Below are 21690 nucleotides of genomic sequence, written 5' to 3'. Positions count from 1 at the left end.
GAAGAGTCAAAACAAAAGTGTACCAAATTTCTACTTGTAAAAATACAGATTTTTGATGTTGACATGTTTTTTTTTTTTTGCCTGTTTTACTTATTTATTTTTTAGGCAATTTAACAAAACAAGAAAAAGTGAAGTTAATTGTTGGAAACAATGTCACATAAGCTGTAAAAAAACGATTTCATTCATTCACTATAACATTCATAACAATGATGGGACAGAAATCTAACCAGTCAAATGTGACCTTTCCACTGTGTGGCTTGGAGGAAGCGACAGACATCGGGGCAGAAACCTACCCACAGGCCTGTGAGCGCTGGGGTCAGGGAGCTTGTATGGACTTTGTTTGCCCGTTCGGTTCTTGGATGAGCTGAGGGCCTGGCCTTCTGTGAGGAAACAGCAGGGCAGACAGTCATTTTGGTGAGAGGGAAGCCCGAATTCGTCTCAGCGTAAGCGAGGTGCAACTCTCCTGACACAACATGTGTTGCTTGATGTTTACGCCATCTTGGAGAGGAAGTGTGTGTGTGCCAGCCCTTGCTTGCGTTTGTCTCATGTTGCCAAAGCAGACAGTGTAAAGGCCTCATTTGTCTGTTTATCTTGCGGTGGTTTGAATTCTTACCTGGGTTGGCCAGTCGGCTGCTGATGGGCCCTAATGTCTGATACGGATCTGCAAGAAAGAAAAAGCTTAATGTGACTAGATAGATGGATAAATAGATACTTTATTAATCCCAAGGAAAATTCAAGTACTTTGTGGGTCCTAAAATTCCAAGATTCTGCATAAAATCATGTCTTGTCCTAGACAAATCCTCTTCACATGTTGTTTAACTTTACAAGCATCAATTTTCTGAACTGTAGTTGCATTACACCAATGATTTGGTCAGCCAAATGCAAATGGTTTGCATTTGTGCCAGTACCGTATACAACACATTATGCCAACACCCCTGTGCAATATCACTTAAATGTCAAGTATTTAATGCCTGCACAGTGGAGTACTTCCTCTCCTGAACAATCATAAACAACAGTATGAACATGAGTCTAAAATGAGCTTTGAACAGTGGCACTTTCTCAGTTTTGGATCTTTGGCTGTTTCTGTCTGCACATCTGCATCATGGCTCCAAATGGAAAGACTTGCCACACGAACTAAAAAAATCTGATTGTGATGTTCACAAAACTGGAAAAGGACAGAGGAAGATCAGTGAGGAGTGGAAAAAAAACGTCACAAAACTAACGTAAACTTTTCATGAGGAATGTTGGGATGAATTCTTCGGTTAGATGAGACAAAGATAAGTTTGTTTTTGAGTCCGGCATGTTTGGTATGAACCCAATCAGGCCTACCACAGTGAATGCATAGTCCTGACAGTGAAGCACAGAGGTGGTAGTGTGATGATACTAGACTGCATGGACATGGACATACAGTAGCAACCTGTCAATCACAGTGTAGCCCTGCACCAAAATATTTATTTGCCATCTATGCTATTCTAAACGGGACCATAATTTATTAAATAAACATAGTGATGTATGTAAAAAAACCTAAAATTAGTGATTGAAACCATAAACTCATTAGGAAAATATTTGCTTATTTAACCAATTCATTGAGACGATGGCTCATTTTTACATAGACTTTTATACAACCAGTCTCCTTTTGCAACCAGTGAAGTCGCCCCCTGCTGGCTGTTTGATAGAATGCAGATTTATGGCAGTTCTGCATTTGCTTTACTTTCTGCATTATTTCTTTCTCTTTTTTTTAATCTTTACAACATATTTTGCCTTTTACTTACCATGCAAAGTCAGTCTTCTAAAATTATGAGTCCTCCATTTTGTCCCTTCAGTTACAACATAATATTTTATGTTTTCGCTCATTTACATTTCACATTTTAAGAGGAGCTCCCCTGATTTTATGCATCAGACTCTGTTTACTGGTGCTGAAAATGTAGTAGAAAGTAAGAATAATCAATTTGTTGGCTCCATGGAGCCTGATAAGCTGCTGTAAGTGAAGCCGGCTACAGATTGTGAAGTTAGAAAGAAATGAGGTTATCAGACATCTGTAGCCTGCTTGAGGCTTCAACTACATCAGATTGGATAAATGATGTACATCACCTGAATAAGTTTTTGACTCCTAAACGAAGCTGTGATTTTTGAATTTGGCCGTCATCTTGTGCTTTTGAAAACGGATGTCACAAGCAAAGGCTGGGTCAGATTGAGGTTTCATGTAAACCCATCCAGTAGCACTGTTTATGACAAGGTAGCCTGGCCTAAAACATAGCCTGCTTTATCATCTGTTTTGGGCTAAATCAGACCATAAGTTAAAGAATGAGCATCATACTGTATGGAAGGAGACTTGAACTAACGACTGAGACCATAAACTCATTCAGTCAGGTAACGGAACAAGTGAGAAGTAGGATTGTTTTCTCATAGACTTCCATATAATTGGTCTTCTTTTTTGCAACCAGCGGAGTCACCCCCTGCTGGCTGTTAGAGAGACTGTAGGTTTAGAGCTTCACTTTTCAGACTCGGTGGTAACGTTCATCTTTTATATACAGTCTCTTTCCAGCACAAACTGAGGCTGAACACTCAGTGGTACATATATTTGACTATTTCATACCTTGCACAATTCTTGAAGGAGGTTCTGAAACTCGTGTGCTGTGTTGGTGCTCCATGGAAGAACCTAGATATCAAAAAAATACATGTAACTTGTGTGAAACGGTTTGGTCGTCAGCTGTAAGCTAGTTTTGAAATCCAGAGTAAAATTTCATGCAAAACTTGAAGGTATTCATGCATGAAAAATCCATCACTGTTTCATATCATCGTTTTTGTTTTCATACCTTTGGGCACTGCAGTCATGGTGTTTGACGGCCAGCTGTTCCTGCGGCTGATCTCATCAAAACCACTCTCTGCAAACGTGACACAAACAAGCAACGTTGAGACTCGACGACACCGAGCCGCACTGAGTCTTTGAAGTGGACACTAAGACAGGTCAGCTGGGGTAGGAAGGAAGTCAATAAATGGACACTAAGACGATAAGACTGTGGAGGTCTGATGATGACCCGCAGCTTCTTGGGTGAGCGTTCTTTTGTTCAGGCCACCCCTGTCGCCACAAGATTGTGAACTGTGTCCCAGGAGCAGGACCCAAACCCCCCATTTCCTTTGTCGGCGCAGCTGTTTCCTGTCTGAAACTGGCTGTTGAGTTTTGGACTCATCACAGTTTTGTCAGCCGAGGTGAATGTTGTGCCAATGAACCTTTTAGACTTTTGAAACTATGGTTCTGAAGCTCGGCACATTATGTTTGAATCCCTAAATCATTCAAGTAGTTCCTCACAGCTTGATGGTGAACTCTGAGCTTTGATTCACACCCAGGAACACCCAGAGTGCGACTAATAATGGTGACAAAAAAAGAGAAGTCTGCACAATGTTGGGCTCATTTAATTCACTTAGAAATCATTCTCTTTTTAGAGCAATGTTTCCTTCTAACTATAACCCTCTGAAATCCAAGCAGTTTCATTTTTCTCTGCAATATAAAGTCCTGCACCTCCATGGAGACAGCACAACCATGATTAGGAGAGAGAACGCTACAACTCAAAAATGGCTTGTACAGTATGACACAGAACGACAGAAATCCTAATAACACAAAAATGGAACTTTAATTTATTTGACTGTTTTCAAAAGTTGAGAAAAAAAGCATAATGAGCATGTACAAAAGTTTTCCAAGATCCTACAGATGTTACTAACACTATTAACACCCTAAAGATACTCTCCTTTTTTACATATTCAAAGCATTTTCTAAAAACTGTAGTTCCTGGCTGGTCAATAAAAATTATCTTGCTTTTTTAATCCTCTGAACTCCAAACTGTTTCTTGCTGCTGTCACATTTTTACTCACTATGAGCTCATTTTTCACTGCAACATAAAGCAGCAAGTCCTTCACCTCTGTGGAAACAACACTAGCCAATCATAGCTAGAAGTACCGAGTACTTAGACATATGCTTTTGTGCAGTATGACACTGTTAAAATGCTCAAAATAATAAATTAAAAATCTTGTTTCCACAAGAAAAATAATTAAATGCATCTTTAGATTTGTGATAGTTCATCAAAATCACTGTATTCTGTGCATGTCATCTAAGAAGTTTAGCAAGAAAAGAAATTAAATGCATGAGTGTTGGAAGATCCATTCGGTGCAGTGTGGAGTGGAAAAGTTTGTAGAGCCTGTGAAAATATGAATTGTGAAATATCTGTAGTGTGCTTTTTTTTTCTTCCTAATTTAGGTAATACCTGTGGATATTTGGAAAAATGTCATACGTGTTGATCCCAGGTTTATTTGACTTGTGTAAAATAAATAAAAGAAACTTGTCTTTTGTTATGATTAGTTCTCTGTACTTCTAGTCATGGTTGTGCTGTTTCCATAGAGGTGCAGGACTTTATATGCAATGAAAAATGATACCTCAGTGAATAAAAAGATAACAAAGAGAAAATAAAAACCCAGAAACTAATTGGAATTCAGAGGGTTTAGCAACGTTAACTATTCTGACATCCATGCAGGTTTCCATCATGCATTTGCTTTTACGAGGAGCTGAAATGAAGAGTGGATGATCTCACCTGCTTTCACCTGCAGTCTGGGTTGTTGTTGCTGTTGTGGTGGTGGTGGTGGTGTGTTTGTAGGATTGGAGGAGTACGAGAACGTGGGGCTACCTGGAACAAAGATTTTTTTCAAAAAATGCTTAGGGTTAGGATTGGCATGAAAGACATAAAAGCACTTGGGAGGAGTTGACTCTGTCGAGGTCCCTGTTTGCCTTGAAGCCTTAACAGCAGAGACTTTGCTGCTGATTTCACCTTGAAAGCCAAACCGCTGTTGCTTCAGTCAGAAACACAAAATTATGTAATGCAGCAAGGATCCAACATCATGATGACGTCGATGTTATACGCCAAACACAGGAAACCTGCACTCAAGAGGAACAGCGGTCACAAAAGTCACCGAAGACCGCAAGCATCTCACATCTCGCTTCCTTTTTGAAAAGTTTGTTAAAAATTCAACAACATACAGAAGGGTTTTTAGAATAGCTGCAATGATCAGTTATTTTTCTGAGAGCGTAATTTCAGGAAATGGCGAAGATTCTCACCACAAAAAGACAAAAGGAACAGTTGTAATTTGGAAAAAAAAATTGCAGTGATTAAAACAAAAAAGAAAAGCAGCTGCAACAGGAAAATGTTAGTCAGTTTTTACAGTAATGGACTAGTTGGTTAATACATTGCCAGAGAGCCTGGAGTCTGATTTTATTTCTGATTCTGATTAAATCGATTAGTGTCTCCCACCTGATCCTCTCAGACTCAGACGAGTTTTTTTTCTCTACAATAACTTCAGTATATTTAATGAAACCAATGCAAAGTTTTTCCGTCATACTATGAATATTTTTAGAGTGAAAGGCCCTTGAATACACAGAGATGGGTCTAAATTTCACACTTTTTAATTTGCGTTGCTTTGGCCGTCTTCTCTGAGCCTCATAACTTCATCGGTACAGAAAAAAGATAAAATTTTCACAGCAGTTCTGTTTAAATGCTGCAACCAAATTGATTTAACATCCACTCCAAGTGTCGTAACCTGAAGACTAAATCTGTTTTTTCTTTTTATAACCAGCTTTGAGCATCACTATTATGGGATATATAATACGTTGTTTCATCAGTAGAACTGCAGCAGTTTACTGTCTCTAGTCATAGAAACAAGCATTGGTACACTGGATGAGTTTTCTGTTCTCTGATAATTCACAGCACATTTAAACAGCAGCTGTCAAAGCGCTTTCCTGTATAAAAAAAAAAAAAAAGCTTTAAATTGGTGCCAATCTATGAAATTTAACTGAAACCATATAGTGTCATTTATGGTGTGATTTTATCCAAGTAAAGATGAGCATGATGTCAAATGTAGATGAGACCTTTTCATTTTCGCTAGTTCTGACTGACCATGTTTCCCATGTGCTGAAGTTTTGTTTGTTGAATTATCAGAAATGATTTTGTTCAGTTTTACTGTTTGTAGCAAAGCTCATGTGTTTGTTTTTTTCAGCCCTAAATTTTCATGTTGATCTCTTGTGCTCAGATGTGATGGAAGTAGTGTTCAAAAAGTCTGACATTTTGATCCACCGTACTTCAAGAGCCAGTAACTCTAATGCTACACTAAAGTTATTGCAGATAAACTATCAGCTGGTCCTGAGGAGGTCAGGGGGGGAACTTTTGTCATATTCAGTAGATTTTATATTGACTGACCCTTCTGCTACTGGATGCCAGTAAGAAGGGAACAGTGTTGTCAGCTGCAGAGAGAGATCTGGAGCCTTACTCTGTCGGAGGTAACTGAGGTGTGAGAGCAGGATGTCTGCGTTGTAGGCCGACGTGAGCCGCATCATGTCTTCCTTAGTCATCTTGCACAGGGCCTTGCCGTCGAGTGCTTGGAACAGCACGACGTCCACCTCCTCCAGGACGTACTCCTTGATGGCCCAGTCCAACCACTGCCGCACGTGGTCCTGTGTCCAAACCTCAGGATCTGGCAAAGATTCAGAACAAAAACTTTCACTTTGCATTTACAGCACGAGTCTGATTTTTAGTTTTTCTGAATAAATGTCTTTGCTGGCTGGAGTTTGCACACGCTGTTATCTGTTATTTTGCTTAAACCCTAGTCACATGAAAAGGAAGTTGTAGAAGTCGCCGATAGATCAGTTATCATAACTCACTCTGGTAGAACTCATCTCTCATTTCCTGTGCTAATACAAGACAACAGAAGTGAGTACACCTCTGTGCAATATCATTTAAATGTCAAATGATTCTAACGTCTAACCCTGAAGCAGTCGGATTACTTCTAAGCTGAGTATTTGCTCCTTTATAAAATTGCAGACTTGGAGTCATTTTGTCAGACATTCATGGCGCATCTATAAATGTCTTTTGCACTCATATAACTCCATATCATCACACATCCACCTCCATGCTTCACTGTCAGGACTCTGCATTCACTGTGGTAGTCCCAGTCAGGTTTACACCAGACATGCTGGACTCATGCTGGAGCCCAACAAATGTGTCTTATCTGAGTAAAGAATGTGCTCCCAACATTGATAAGGCTTAGCCAAGCTTCATTTTGCAGTTGCCAGGGCTTCACAGAAACTCAGATTTCCACTGATTACTCCTGTGCCTAGTCTGAACCTGCTGCTGTTTGTTGTGTGAAAGTAGCTCACTGTCTGTAGAGAGATTTTAAAAGGACGACCACTGCAGCTCTGATTAGTGGTACTGTTTCTATACCTTCAGATTACTGCTGCTACTGTGATTCCACTGATTTTTAGTGGATCTCGACAACTCATAGGTCCAAACCTGAGAAAATTCTGCTATTTGCAGCTCATTTTAGAACCATGTTCATGCAGTTAAGCTGATTGAAAATCACAGGTGAACTCTGTTTAGTTTCAGTGATCACAGGTAGATTCGCTTTTGTTGCTTTGAGTTTTTACTTTGAGGTCTAAATTTTCAATATAGTCTTTGTAAAATGTTTGTTTTTCATTGTTCCAAAGAGGAAATATTTGACTTGATATTTTGCAGTGACTTTAAAGTTGAAGCATTTAGGTGATGAACAGGGATGTACTTGCTTCTGTTGTATGCTATATGTACAATAGTTGTCTCTTGTGGATATTTGAGCTTCACTTTCCAGAGCTTGACAGTAGAAGAATGTTTTCTGAAGATGGAAAGTTTGTCTGAGCTCATCGTAATCTGAGTGCTGATGTATGAGACTTGTAGGGTTAGTTTTAAACACTGCTGACTTTTCAGTGATGGACTCTTCTTTCACCAGGTTAAAGTAGTTAACTTTCAAAATGTTCGCATATTCACAAAAATTCATTAGAAACCAGCTACACCAAATCTAAGTTTGCGGTGCTTTTATGCTTTACTTTGTTGCATCAAAACATGTCGAAGATGTTGTAGTTTTTAATGTTGGGGCATATTATCTGGTGTTTTATGTGGTCACAGAGGCTGTTATGTTGGTTTCCTTAGTGAAAGAAAAGAAGCTCCTGCTGTTCGAATAGAGCAGACTCATCCAGAAACACTCTGAAGAGCCCTTCACTGAACATTATTTGTTTGTTGGACATGAAAGTGCTGAATAACACCGGAAACTACTCAGAGATACTTGTGATTTTGATACCGATTGTGAAATTGGTAGTTGAGTTGGTAGAACTGCTTTGTAAAGCAGCCCAGGTATTTAACTGTGCATACACAGAAGGCTTTTTCATTACATATTATTTTAGGAAGTTTAGATTTGATATCTTTTCTGTGTTTTCTCATAGAAACTCTACTTATACATTACAAATTTACACCAGCATATATGAGTATAGACACCTCCACTCTTTCAACACAGTAATCAGCATATGACAAACCATGGTTTTGTTGTTTTTTAAAGGTTTACCAAATGATTCTATCAGTGCTCTCTGACCCTATCATGCATTGATTATTAAAGAGCTGAATGAAGAAGTTTTTAGTGTTCTCAAACAAGTAAACTGTCAGTTTTTTTCTGCATCCATTATACTGAGTGACTCTTAAAACGATTTGCAGGTATAATTTTGAATAGGTGTAAATCACCATAAAACTGTCCCAGATGATGGCTTATATGAAAACAATTATTTCTTGTGTTTCAAATTTTATGCTTAAATACACCAATAAGTTATTATCTTGTTAAAATTGTGCACATTTGCACAAACTTCCAGATTTTGTTGAGATATCGTAGCCAAAAGTTTTTACAGAAGGCAGTTCAGTTATCTTTTACGTCCCTCCGTGAATCAGAAAACAGTCAGCAGCCAGAAAAAAAACGCTGTTTTGCCAATGTTTTTCTGAATAAATTGCTTCGTTAATCAATGTGAATGCTCTAAAAATCTGTAAAAATATGCAGAATATAATAATAACGAATCTAGAAAATCTGTTAAGTGTGAGTATGAGAAAATATACAAATGATGTAAAATTCAATACATTTTTTTGGAAGCTGCTGCTTACAGGTTAAAATTAAATTCTAACAAATCGATAGCATCATGAAGCCTCGCTAGGTCGCTACTTACATTTGTTACACTTTAGTTTTTTATTTGTATTCGGTCAATAAGTAGCGCAAAATATGAACCTTTTTTAAATTAAACTGTCACAGAGGGTCCTTAGAAGTAGAATATACCTACTAATGCAGAACTCCCACCACAGTGGAGCATTTATTCAGATTCAGAAGCCTGTATACCTTCACCACAGTTAATCAGAGAATGTTTTTGGACCTGTAGGTTTCTTGTAGACTTAAAAATTTGAACAAATATAATCACCAACCACCATTTTGGATTTATGATGCAGCATTTTCGGTTAACAAATATTAATAAAGACAGTGATCCCATAGACATACAGAGAAAGTTTCGTGGATTGCTCCCTGCTCATTTGCAGTAATTATTGTGAATAAAGTTTCGTTTGATGCACTCTAGTGGTCGAATAGTTTTTCATGCCTGTTTTTGTTGTTAAAGTTATTTTACTGCAGTTTCCCCAAACAGTCAGACATGTGTAGACTGTTAGTCAGTGGCAGCTTTAGGTTGGAGCAGAAAATAAATCAGGTGTCATTTCCAGCAGCAAACTATGACCGTGAGCTGCCCGTAAAGTAGGACGGAGGCGACCACACCCTCAGGTCCTGATTGTTCTCAGCAAATTCGTGCTGCTGTGATGTAACATCCGTCTATTATTGGGCTGAATAACTCTGGTGACTCATTCATGAATCTGGTTGGATTTTTACGTGAATATTAAATCGTCTGCGCACAAACACGCTGCTCGTCTGATGAGTCTCCGAGGATAACGCCGGTTTGGAGGCTGTGAAAGAGGGACAATGTGGAGTTTGTGGGTATTTTTGGAAGGGTGGATCCCTGATTCATAATGAGGATGAAAGAGAACGGACAGTAGATTGTATGAAGCTTTACAGTGAAGAGGAATGTCGTAAATCTGTTGGGAAAATGGAAAAACCCACTGTGCATGTGTGATCAGTTCATCTGTACGTGCAAATTGTTGGTCAGGTTTAACCTTGAATGTCTTTGTAGCTGTGACACATCCTTGTTTTGTTCTAATTCAGCTGAAGGATATTAATCTTTTATGTTTTATGCGATAAGGCTGGCATCATTTATTTGTTTGTTTTTGTCCAAGAGCTGGGTTCTCTAGTTTTTACTCAGGAAAAATTGCATTGGTCAGGGACTATTTTCAGCTGTGGATTTAAGTGCTTAGTGAGGATTTACAGCAACTGGATGGTGACACTGTTTTTAACAAACAACAGTGGAGCTCAACTGCATGGAGAAAATACTTGTTGCTCATATGGAATTCAGGGAAGCCTTGGTTTTGTTGGTTTTCATGTTTATACTTTGTTGGGTCATAGTTTTAGCTCTGAGTTGGTCAGTATTTTCTCCATGATTAAGAACACTAGATTCTCAGCCTCATATGTATTACAGTCTGGTAAAGTTATTTTATTTTTTATATATATATATATATATATATATATATATATATATATATATATATATATATATATATAAAAATAAAACTCCAGTAACTCCAGTATTTAAACTTGCTAGGTTAATTCATAAGTCAATAAGTCATTATCTTTTTTTTTTTATTGTACTTTTTTTTTTTTTTTTAAATACTGGAAAGCACTTTCGCACAATGGTTTTTGTCTGAAATGTGCCTAAAAAACACATGACTTGCCTTGTGCGTACGTTCTTTTAATGGGTAAAATCTCCAGTTTGATCCTTCAACTCACTGAAAAATGTCAAATTTCCATAAATGAGACCATTTTTCAGAGCCATGGACCATTAAAAACAAAAAGAATTCTGGATCTTCTACTTCCCAATAATCCTTAAACTACTCATGCATGATGTGCAGTTCTGTTGGAAAACCAAAAAAATATAAAACCTTAAAATTCTGATTTTTTTTTTCTCATCAGAATCACTTAAGTTTACACGTCTAGTTTAAAAGTTTTCCAAAAATAAACCATTTGCACCAGATTATATAAAAAGAAAACATAAACATTTACTGTTGAACTGCAGGCAGTGTTTCCACAGAGCAGAATGGAGACAAGTATAAAAATGTAAATATCTAAGATGTGGAGTCTCCAATAACATAACACCTGTGGACACTTGGAAAAATGTTGGACATGTTGATTGCAGGATTTAAAAAAAAAAGTTTATAAAAATGCACAATTAATGAAATTCAACTTTTCCTTTTTGTATGATTTATGACACTCCAGCTGTGTCATACAGTACAGAAGACAGTTCTTTCTACTTCTAGTCATGGTTGTTCTGTTTCCATAGAGAAGCATGACTTCATACAGCAGTGATAAATGAGCCCAGAGTGAGGAGGAAGAAATGTAACAGGAGCAAAAAAATGCCCCACAACTGCTTAAAGTCCAGAGGGTAAAGAACATATTTTCATGCCTACTTGGGCTCACAGAAGTCAGTTTCAAAGCCTGATAAACATTGTCAATAATTTGACTGCAAGAGAAGCTGCTGGTTGTCTTTTTTTTTTCGTTACTGGGCTGAAAAGGGAAGCAGGGTGACCAAAAATGAAAACGTCCACGCCTGCTCACACATCTGTTCCTGCTGAGTGCTAAGTTTACTCTTCATGCTGTGAATCGTGTTCGTTTTAAACCCTGACGTCTCGTGGAACCAGGCAGCCTGCTGCTGTTCGGCTGTGGCACTAAGCAGCAGCAGTAGCTGGTGAGAAACAGAAGTTCGTGCCCATTTCTGATTCGGCTATTGCACAAGCCGCCGTGTGTCTTAGGAAACCGTCATGTGATCGGCCGTGAGGACGGAGGTCATGCGAGTGACTCAGCTCACCTGCCGGAACGATGACCCTCTTCTCCTCGGTGGCGCTGCTGGGCGGGGTGGCGGTCTGGGGGCTGACCCGAGGCTCCGGGTACGAGGCCTGGTACGGCAGCGGGGCCCCGTCGCTGCTCATGTGTCTGGAGCGCTTGGTGACGCTGCAGTCCACCGGAGACTCCCGGCTGGAACAGACAGAGGAGAAGAGGGCTCAGTGACTCAAAAACCTCAGAGATTTACTGTGGTGGTGTTGAATTATCATCAGTTTCTCTGTTGACTTTTCATGTTCAGTATCGGTATGACAGCATTCAGCAACACAAACCTTCTGTGTTGGTAACATTCAGCATGAATTCAACATAGAAGCAGCCTGTAACTTTGCACATTTAACAACATACAGACCCTCATTCACACTAGTTTTGTGCTTCCAATCCAATAATTCGTCAAAAAACTGGAACCTTCTTCCATAGTTGCCACATCAAATTTTACTGATGTTAGAAGTTGTTTAAATTTTGACCGAAGACTGTATTTTTGTAGGAAATATGGATACATCCATATAAATATATACACTTACAGGGACTTTCTGGGACCCAAAACCCCCCTAAAATGAAAGCACTTTTTTTTTTTTTTATTTCAAAGGGCCAGTAAGTATTTATTATTGTCAATTCGCACAAATTTGAGTAATTTTGGATTAGTTCTCGTGATTCTGGAAAGGCTTTTAGTCATTTTGGACAAATTTTTAGTAATTTTGAAAAATTTCTTTAGTAATTACTAACCATTTTAGTAATTCTGGACAAGTTTAAAGATATTTAAAACAACATTGAGCCATTTTGAACAAGGCTCAAGTCAAAATAGTAAAAACTAGAACTTGTACTTTTCTGGGAGGCCTTAGAAGTTGATAAGAATATACACTTAGAGGAACCTTCTTGTTATTTCAAAGCAATTTTAGGACAAAATTTGACATTTTAAGTAATTTTGGACATTTTTAAAAATCATTTGAACTTTTGTTTACTTTCAGCATTTTTGAAATTTTGGAAAAGTTTCAAGTAATTTTGGACAGATTTTGAGTAATTTTGAACATGGTTTTAAGTCATTTTGGACAGAATGTTTGTCATTTTGGAACATTTCTTTATTACAAACCATTTTTAGTAATTCTGGACACATTTAAAGATATTTAAGACAACACTTTCAGCCATTCTGAACAAGTTTCATGTCAAAATAGTTAAAACTGGAACTTTATCTTGGCTATACTTACCACACAACAAATACTACTTTTGTTAGAGGCCTTAAAAGTTGGGAAAATGTTGACCAAAGACTATCTTCAGCAGGAAATGTGGAGACATCCATATATATACATTTAGAGGAACCTTATTATTTCAAATAAATTTGAAGTCATTTAGTATAAAAGTTTAAGCTATTTTAAACACATTTAAGTCCATTTTTGACATTTTGGGCAAGTTTCAAGTAATCTTGGACAGATTTGGAGTCATTTTGAACACGTTTTTGAGTTATTTTGGACAATTTTTTATTCATTTTGGACATATTCAAAGTCATTTTCTACATTGTCTTTCGAATTTACTGATGTTAGAGGCCTCAAAAGTTGATGAAATGTTCACCAAACACTGTATATTTAGTAAGAAATATGAATCCTTCCATATACATACACCTACAGGAACTTTCTGTGGGCCCCAACGCCATCTTTGTTTGTCTTTGGGGCCAAACAAAGATGGCATTGCACTCCATCGTTCAACCTTATGCATCACTAAACTGAAATAGTTTTCACTGCCTATACTTATTTTTACATCTAGATTAGTGGTAAGTTATTGCATCTTGCAAGGTTAAACTACAATTACAAGTTTATTTCACCTTATCTCTGAGCTGGCCCAACAAGTTAACGTTACCATAACGACAGGTCTGAGTACAGGCAGAGAGGCATTTTATTTAATATGTTTTTTCTGTGTTTTTGAAATACATGAAAATAATTAAGTTATAAAACCAGATTGTGGATTTAATGCTTATTGTAAAAAAAAACATCAACAAACGATAACCCTTAATAACCCTAAAGCTTGTATTTTTTAATTAAATTAGTTTCCTTTTTATTTGATAGGTGAAACTATTCAAATTTCAAATAAATGTAAGTTTAATATTGTAAATACATTTGTTAAATTTGACGCTGTTATTGACAAGCAACAGAAATAGCAGTTATAGTTCTTTAATTCTGCAAAGATGTGAGCGATATCTTGTATAATTAGAGCGTCTTCACAACAAAAATGTTCAGTGAATGTGTTTTCATCAGTGTTTTAATTGCAAGTCATTGGTTAATTGTCAAAATATAATGATGAATATAATGATGATGAGTACTGTACCAGCTGGACTAACAATAACTTCAGTGAACAAACCGTTACAGCGATGGGCCACCATGACAGAGATTTCTGTAATGGTTAATGACTTCTACGACTAGTACCCATGTTTAAATGCTGAGACTGTATCCAAATGGGACAACACTAATACAGGAAGCGCAGTCAAATCTGAGATATCTGTCGACTGCTACTTACTCAGGGTTTGACAGTAAGGAAATACTTAGTTAACATTAGCGATCTGCTAAATATCAAGATTTTCATTGAAAGTTTTGTGCAAAAACTCATGTAATGCCTGACATGATTTGAAATTACCAGTTGATTCTTGCAATATTAATTACTAGTTTTACAACAGTATTTTGACATTTTTTACATAAAGATTTATCCCAAAACCCAACTAATAATAGCAATTTTCTACAATATTACGCCTGTTTTTTTGTATTATAGCATCAATCTTCCATATTTATGAATAATTTCATCGTTTTTACACATAAATATTCTTTATTAAGGCATGATATGTGATAACATAACACTGAGGATTGAAATCGTATTTTATTAATGGAAAAGTACTGTATTTTTAGGTGGTTATTTTTCTTATTTTCTCCCCCAACTGCCAGAATATTTCAGTTTATTCCAGTTTACAGTGCAGCAGTTTAATTTCTGTGAAGAGTTTACAAGCCGGAAATGTTGAGAGCCATAGGTTTAATCTTGAATGTTTGTCTGACAAGCGTATCCAGTAACATTCAAAAAATTTCCAAAAGAAAGGGAAGATAACAGCCAGATTCTGTTAAATCATATTTTTGCAGATTTAATTACAATGGAAGTATAATTTGTGCAAATGTTGTAAATAAAATAAATTGCCATTTGTGAAAATACAGGTTTTTATTGACTTTCAATATGTAATTTAATATTTTTTGTTATTTTACTTGATATGTGTAATTTAACAAAATTGAGAAAATCTGTAAAATAACAGTTTTGGATATTTAAATATTTAGTCAAATAGCAAATCTGCAATTGTCTGAAAGGTTTTTTTTTGCTGAATACAGTAAAAATAGTGTGACATTAGGGTTACATAAGAGAATGTATTACTTTTTGTAAAAATGCAGACTTTTACTGTGGATGTTATCAACAGTTTTGGCTTATTTTCTTACAAATGAAATTAAATAATTAAATAAATTAATCAATAATTATTTTTAATTAATTATTTTTCTTTGAATTCACTAGACATTTGTAATTTAAAATCTGTAAAAAAAAAGGGGGGGGGTTAAAAATATTATTCTGTCCAATAATATACATATTTTTTCTTTTAAAAAGCGCAAATATCTGTGAGATAATGAATATTTTTAGCAAATTCAGATACATTTAAAATTGTATGGTCAAAAATACTTAATGAGCAAATTAATATTTGTAAATATTTAGATTTTTCAACAATAATAATAGCCTTAGTTGTTTTATTTTTGTAAATTAAGTCGCTTTGTGTAACTAGTTATCTGTGATTAAGTAAAATAGGGTAAACTTGTAGAATAACAGTGAATTGAATTGAAAATTTTCATCTATTGAAAAGCTGATGTGAAAAAGAAATTTTTTTTTTTACAGTGTGTTGGGAATAAACAACCATGGAAACATTTTATTGGAGAACAGTAAACAAATATTTGAATGATCTGGGAAAAACCCGGAGTGTCGACATGGACACAGCTACAGTCAGATAATGTGGGAACCTGTGACTCACCTGGTCCCGTTGACGTGTTCGCCTCTCTTCCCGGCGTTTTGTGCCGCCGAGCCCACCCACTCCGGCTCGGTGGGCTCTGGACTCTGTCTGGAGGTCTGGCTGTACCCGCCAGGTGACATCATCTCCACCTTGACGTGCATGACCGGGGCAGCGGTGTAGGGCGGCTCGAATATGGGCTGGTCCTCGCTCACCACGGACAGAGCTTCCTGTCCAAACAGAGCCACAGCGGTCAGCGTTTGCCAGTCACAATCTGCGTAAACTGTCTTTTTTCAAAGGCACACTCAGTTTATTCCACCCAAACAGAAGCACGAGTTAAAGCTCAGTGGCTGTCAGTGATGTTAACAGCAACACTACAGTCTTTAAACAATAATGAGTCGGACTACTTCTTCAGTCTTGGTGGAGAAGAAAAATGGCAGCAAATTCAGTACAATTTTTAAGGAGGTAACATCAAGAACATTAAAAACCAATAAAAATTTACTGCTCATTTGTTTCTACTGAGGATGTAAAATGTTAAAAATGAGTCCTAAATGTATAAATTTCATCCTCTGAACCCAAAAACCAGGCAGCAGGTTTGAAAGACACCTTAATTTTTTAACGTTCATAACTAAATAAGCACCTGTCATATTAAGCTTGGAAAAAAAACCATCTGTAATTAGTATTTATTAGGAGTTCATGCCTACAAAATCAGGTGATCTGCTTCATCAGGACTGTCCTTATTTAAATGATGGTAAATTCAGATGACTGAACTCTGCTCACTCAGAAAAAGAGAGAAAGGTTAATATAGGTCTTTCCTGTTAACCCTCTGAGGGCATGATCTCTTCACCAAAATGACAGTTGATCAGAGCCTGAACTGTAAAGACAGAAAGAATCGTCAGATTTTCATCTTGGGGTGTGTCCTTAAATGCACCGAGAGCTTAAAAATCTGGATATTTCAGCAAAATCACTTTACCGTGAATGTCTCCTGCAGACATTTACCAAATTAAACTTTTAAACGGGACCAGCGCAATGAATACAGCACGGCTCAAAAACAGTGAACAGAGGAGCAACTGTTGGATACATTCAGCATGGTGAAACATCGTTCTACTGTTGACATGCAGAGTAGAGTGATACAGTTTGTAAACGCTGCAAACATGCAAATAGTTAAATATCTAGTGTGTAGAAGCACTATTTTTATTGTGGAAACTTGGAAAATGTTCAAAAGTGGATTTTTTTTTCATTTTTTGCAAATTAAATGCTTAAAAAAATTCAACTTTAGTTGTTTTCTTCTTTATGATTTGATGAAGTGTGTCCACAGAGGTGCAAGACTTTATATTGCAGTTTAAAATGAGCCCACAGTGAGGAAAAATGTGACAGAAGCAAAGAAACGCCCAGAAACTGCTCGAAATTTTGAGGCTTAAAAAACCAAATCATTTTTAGTGAGCAGCTGGGAGCTTTTTAGCTACTCAAACAGGAGAAAATAAGGTGGATTAAAAGTTAGATAAAGGTGTATTTATCGATATTACAGCGTCTAAATGAAGTGTGAGTGAGGTTTCAGTAGTTTTTGGACAACGATGGTGCTCTGAGGCAGAGAGAAGAGTGGTGGCTTCATGTCAACTTTTAAATGAAGACATTAGCATTTCTTAATCTCACTCACAAATTGGAAATATGGCCCCCAAAATTTCACAGTGAGGGACTAATCTGCATCTGTTCTGTATAGAAGTCACCTGTGAATCAATAGAACAATTTGCAGAGCCAAAAACTCAAGAATTTGTGTCTTGTACTTGAGATACGATAATCCTTTATTACTCCCCACGTCGGGAAATTTCCAGTGTTACAGGAGCAAACATCTTTCAGAGCAGCACTAACCATATGTATAGTAATGATAATAATTATAATATGTACAATATATACAAGAATGAAAAATGAATACAGTATTATTACACTATAAGTGACATCAGCATAAAGTGGCTTGTGGAATACATGTAACTGTAAAAGTTCAAAAAATGCCGCAGTATGTAAACCTACATGAAAGCTTTCACCATAACCTGACTGCTTCTATCTTCATCCTGCTCAGAGGTACTTCAACTGAACATTTTCAGAGCTGGAAGTTTGTCTTTTGCTGCTACACAGAAAAAACTGCTAAAGTAAAAAGAGTAACCCGATTACAGCGTAAAATGTTCATTTCATGTCAACAACTAAAGCTATGGGAGGTGATGAAACCACTACGAGAAACACTGAGGAGCGAAGTGAAAAATAAACTGTTCAGAAATGGTGTGAAGGCAGCCAGGAGGCGGCCTAATCTGAAAGCGCATCAGCAGCCTTAACCACAGTTCTATTTAGTCGTTAGGATCGGGGTTGCAGGGGGAGAGAGGGTTGTCAGCCGAAGGTGGAGTCTAATTGAGATTTAAGTCTGTCTTCCTGTGTTGAACACCTACAATGAGGCCTCAAAACTACCTCAAGATGCCACTTTTCATCCCACGCACTCGGGAGGGCAAACACCGGGCCTGTTGTTCAGTCTGCTGCTCGACTTAAGTGCGTCGATGCGATGCGACCGCTGCAGCCTAAGTGGGTGCAAGTGCGTGTTTGTTTAGAGGAGCCGAGCATTGTCTTCGGGCCTCGTACGTCAGTGCCGGGCTTTTTCAGTGGCCTACAGGAAACCTGGCCGCCATGTGCACAGGAACCTTTTGGCACAGGCCAAGGGAGAGGAAATGGTGGAGGAGGGGGGCACGCTGTGAAAATGTGGGTCACTTTAAAGCTGGAAAACAAGGGGGGGGGTTCGGGTTCGCTGGACAGAAAGAGGAGCGCTGCCTTGATTGAAGTGCCGCCATTGCATTGTTGTTTTCTTTTGGCCACTGTGTGTGTTTTTTTTTTTTTTTTTTTTAGCTCAGTTGTTGCCTCCACGTCTTAATGCATGGCACACAGTTTGGCATTTCCTCAACGTTGCAGACGAACTGATGGAGAAGTCAGCAGTGTTTGGGATTTCAGAGACGCCCTTTTTGTTTAAGCGAACACAGCCAAGTAGTTTAAATAAAGCTTCATTTTATTTCACAAACTAGTGATGTCTCATTCATGGGGCTCAAGATTTAAAGACACAAGAATTACACAGTGGGTTAATAATCCAAATATTTAGTTGTGCGTGAACTGTTTAAACATAAGAGTCAAACCTGAAGCTGCAGAACTAGAGATCGTTTAAAATTCAGTGCTTTTTTTTCCTACTTGTGAAAACCGCCTACATTACCCACGATGCAATTCGGCTTCTGTGAGAGGTCTGTGTGTTTTTCAGATGGTACTGCCAATACACTGTATATAAAAGATCAACATGGCCTTTGGGTGTGAAAGGTGAAGCCTGAAACCTGCGTTCTTTCCAGCAGCCAGCTGGGGGCGAAGACTCTGGTCATAAAAAAACAAAAAAAAGATCGTATGGAAACCTAAGAGAAAGTAATCCTACTTCTCACTCGATGTGTTGGCACAGTAAGCATTTTCCTCATGAGTTTATCGTCTCAATTACTAGTTTAGCGTCTCAGATCGGTAGAGATAATGTAATCTCTACATTGCAAAACATTTCAATGAAAAAGGCTGTAAAATTTTGAGACTTTTACATTTTTTAGAAGCTTCTTTTGTGGAGCTACCCAACGCTCAATGGAGAAAGTCAGAATGAAAGTAACATACCTATAATGCATTGTGATGTGACTTAAAACTGCCCTCATATTAAAATAGAATTAAAATTTAAGTAAAGTCAAAGCGGAAGCACCTTAACCCTGCATTCCTTGTAACAGCCAGCAGGGGGCAGCTACTCTGGTTAAAAAATAAAAAAATCTGCCATATGGATGAGAAAGTTCCTGCTCCTCACTTGAGCTCCTACCTCAGTGAATGTTTTCCTGAAATGAATTTATAGTCTTAATCGCTGGTTTTTAGTCTCCCTCATTACAACATGGTGTTTAATTTTTAAACTGCATGGCTTATTTTCACAATGAGACTGTAAAATTGTGGAGTACTGATGTTTTACAGGCTTTTCTTGGGACAAAAGGAACTTTGTGTTCAGCATCACCACTTATGTACTCTGAACCAAACCGTGATGTTTTCCTAAACCTAACCACGCCAAGAAACCGACGCTGCTCACAATTTTACAGCCCTTGTTGTGCAACTGATACATTTTTGCACTGTGGAACAATGTAGCCACTACACACTTGTTCATATTTAGAGTAAAATATAAATGAAGTTGACGCAAAAGTGCCTTACACCTGCATTCTCTCTAACAGCCAGCAGGGGGGCGACTCCTCAAGTGGCATAAACAGAAACAGAAAATGAGCCTATTTCTTACTTGGTTTGTTAACTCAGTAAATATTATTCTAGTGAGTTTTTAGTCTCAGTTGCTAGTGTAAAGTCTCCTTCAATACAGCATGGTGTTTCTCTGATAAATTATCGTCATATTTAAAGGATAATAGACGATAAAGCGGTGTATATTTTAGGGCGGGGCGGCCTTGAAAATGACACGCCAGAAACTTGTGTAATTTATCAGCCTTCATGGAGTCAAAAAACAGATTATTCACATTTTAACTTCTTTCTAAGACCTGTAAACACAAATCAGGGGAGTTCCCCCTTAAATGTGACATGTAAATGAGTGGAAACCTAAAACGTTCAGTTGTAACCGAAGGGATGAACTGAGGTATATTTTTAGAAGATGGATGTCTGACGTTGCATGCCCAGTTAAAGCTGATTAGTGCTGATTATCAGGACTGCACGTTGTCCCGCTCAGCCTTTCTTTCCCTTTTCCTCTTCAGCTGATTGCTTTGTTTTTCTCACGTCGTCCTCTCGCACTGTGCAGAAGCCTTTTTTACTTTGTGCAGAAGTGAAACAGTCGGGATAAAACACGACAGCAAACCCTCACGAGAACGCAGGACAGGGAGCAGCAAAACATTGCGGTTGAGCTTGTTGTTTTGGTGCTCAACTCCTAAACTGATATCATCGTGACTTTGCTGCTGCACATCCACTCTTCAGCTCAGCGGGTTCAGCGAAGCTCCTGCACAAACTCCCGCTCTTTCTTTGTCTGCTCTCTCGCTCTCTATGCCTCCTCTGCATGCTGATACAAATATAATGTGGCCTGACCGCTAATGCCACAACTGACTTCCGCCCCAGTGTGTTTCAGCCTGTTGCTCAGTGACACACAACAGCTTTTTAAAAACACGGCCTCGTTGAAGCCTCAATGTCCTACAATTCACTCCTGTTGAGCTCACGTTGATAGTAAACACTTTTCACTTTCTGTGGGGGCGCGAACGCAAAGTCCTGCATGGAAACTTTTGACACGTCTTTCAGTCGTCGGCTTTGCAGGTTGCATCATGCAGTCTTGCCCAAACCGGCAGCTCAGAATGCTCATGATGCGGATGTGCAAACTGCTTCATAAAGTAGCATTTTAGATTCACAGTTTAACCACATTCAGCAATGTCTGACTTGCATTCCTTTATAGTGTAACCTAAGACTCACTTTAGTATCAGTTTTGGTGCACTAAAGAGAAATTAGCTGTCTTTTACATTTACATTTTAGTGCAACAATTTCATAAAGATACAATCATGTTGTATTATGATATTCAACTGCTAAAATTTACTAGTGTCGTTCATGTTGAGATAAACTGAGCCAATCAACACATTTTTAAAAGCTTTCACTTGTAAACTTCTAAGCAATTTTAATTTGACAGATTTTCTTTGTTTTGTTAAATTACTGTTAGTAACTTGTATAATCACAGCAGTGGGGAAAGTATTTACATGTTCACCCTCAAAAAACATCCCAAAACTGTTTCTGCTTTCACTGTAAATTTA

The 21690-nt window shown here is 37.8% G+C and overlaps 1 protein-coding gene across 4 annotated transcripts in view; it reads right to left on the bottom strand.

The window, feature by feature from the left end:
• fli1rs (Fli-1 proto-oncogene, ETS transcription factor-related sequence) overlaps positions 1–21690 on the bottom strand; it is a 28376-nt gene that overhangs the window by 2161 nt on the left and 4525 nt on the right. For 2 of the 4 annotated variants that reach the window (XM_055013975.1, XM_055013976.1), the window contains exons 2-9: positions 15899–16104; positions 11834–12000; positions 6310–6513; positions 4584–4676; positions 2817–2885; positions 2597–2659; positions 614–661; positions 228–380 (exon numbers count right to left, since the gene is read on the bottom strand). In XM_055013975.1, coding sequence (XP_054869950.1) covers positions 228–380; positions 614–661; positions 2597–2659; positions 2817–2885; positions 4584–4676; positions 6310–6513; positions 11834–12000; positions 15899–16104 — 1003 coding nt within the window. The remainder of the gene's footprint in view (positions 1–227; positions 381–613; positions 662–2596; positions 2660–2816; positions 2886–4583; positions 4677–6309; positions 6514–11833; positions 12001–15898; positions 16105–21690) is intronic. The other 2 variants (XM_023284581.3, XM_023284583.3) reach the window with 2 other exon arrangements.

The sequence above is a fragment of the Amphiprion ocellaris genome, chromosome 9 (genome assembly GCF_022539595.1).
Source record: "Amphiprion ocellaris isolate individual 3 ecotype Okinawa chromosome 9, ASM2253959v1, whole genome shotgun sequence".
Classification (NCBI taxonomy): domain Eukaryota; kingdom Metazoa; phylum Chordata; class Actinopteri; family Pomacentridae; genus Amphiprion; species Amphiprion ocellaris.
Note: the sequence above shows the minus strand (reverse complement) of the source record. Positions and strands in the feature narration are given on the sequence as shown.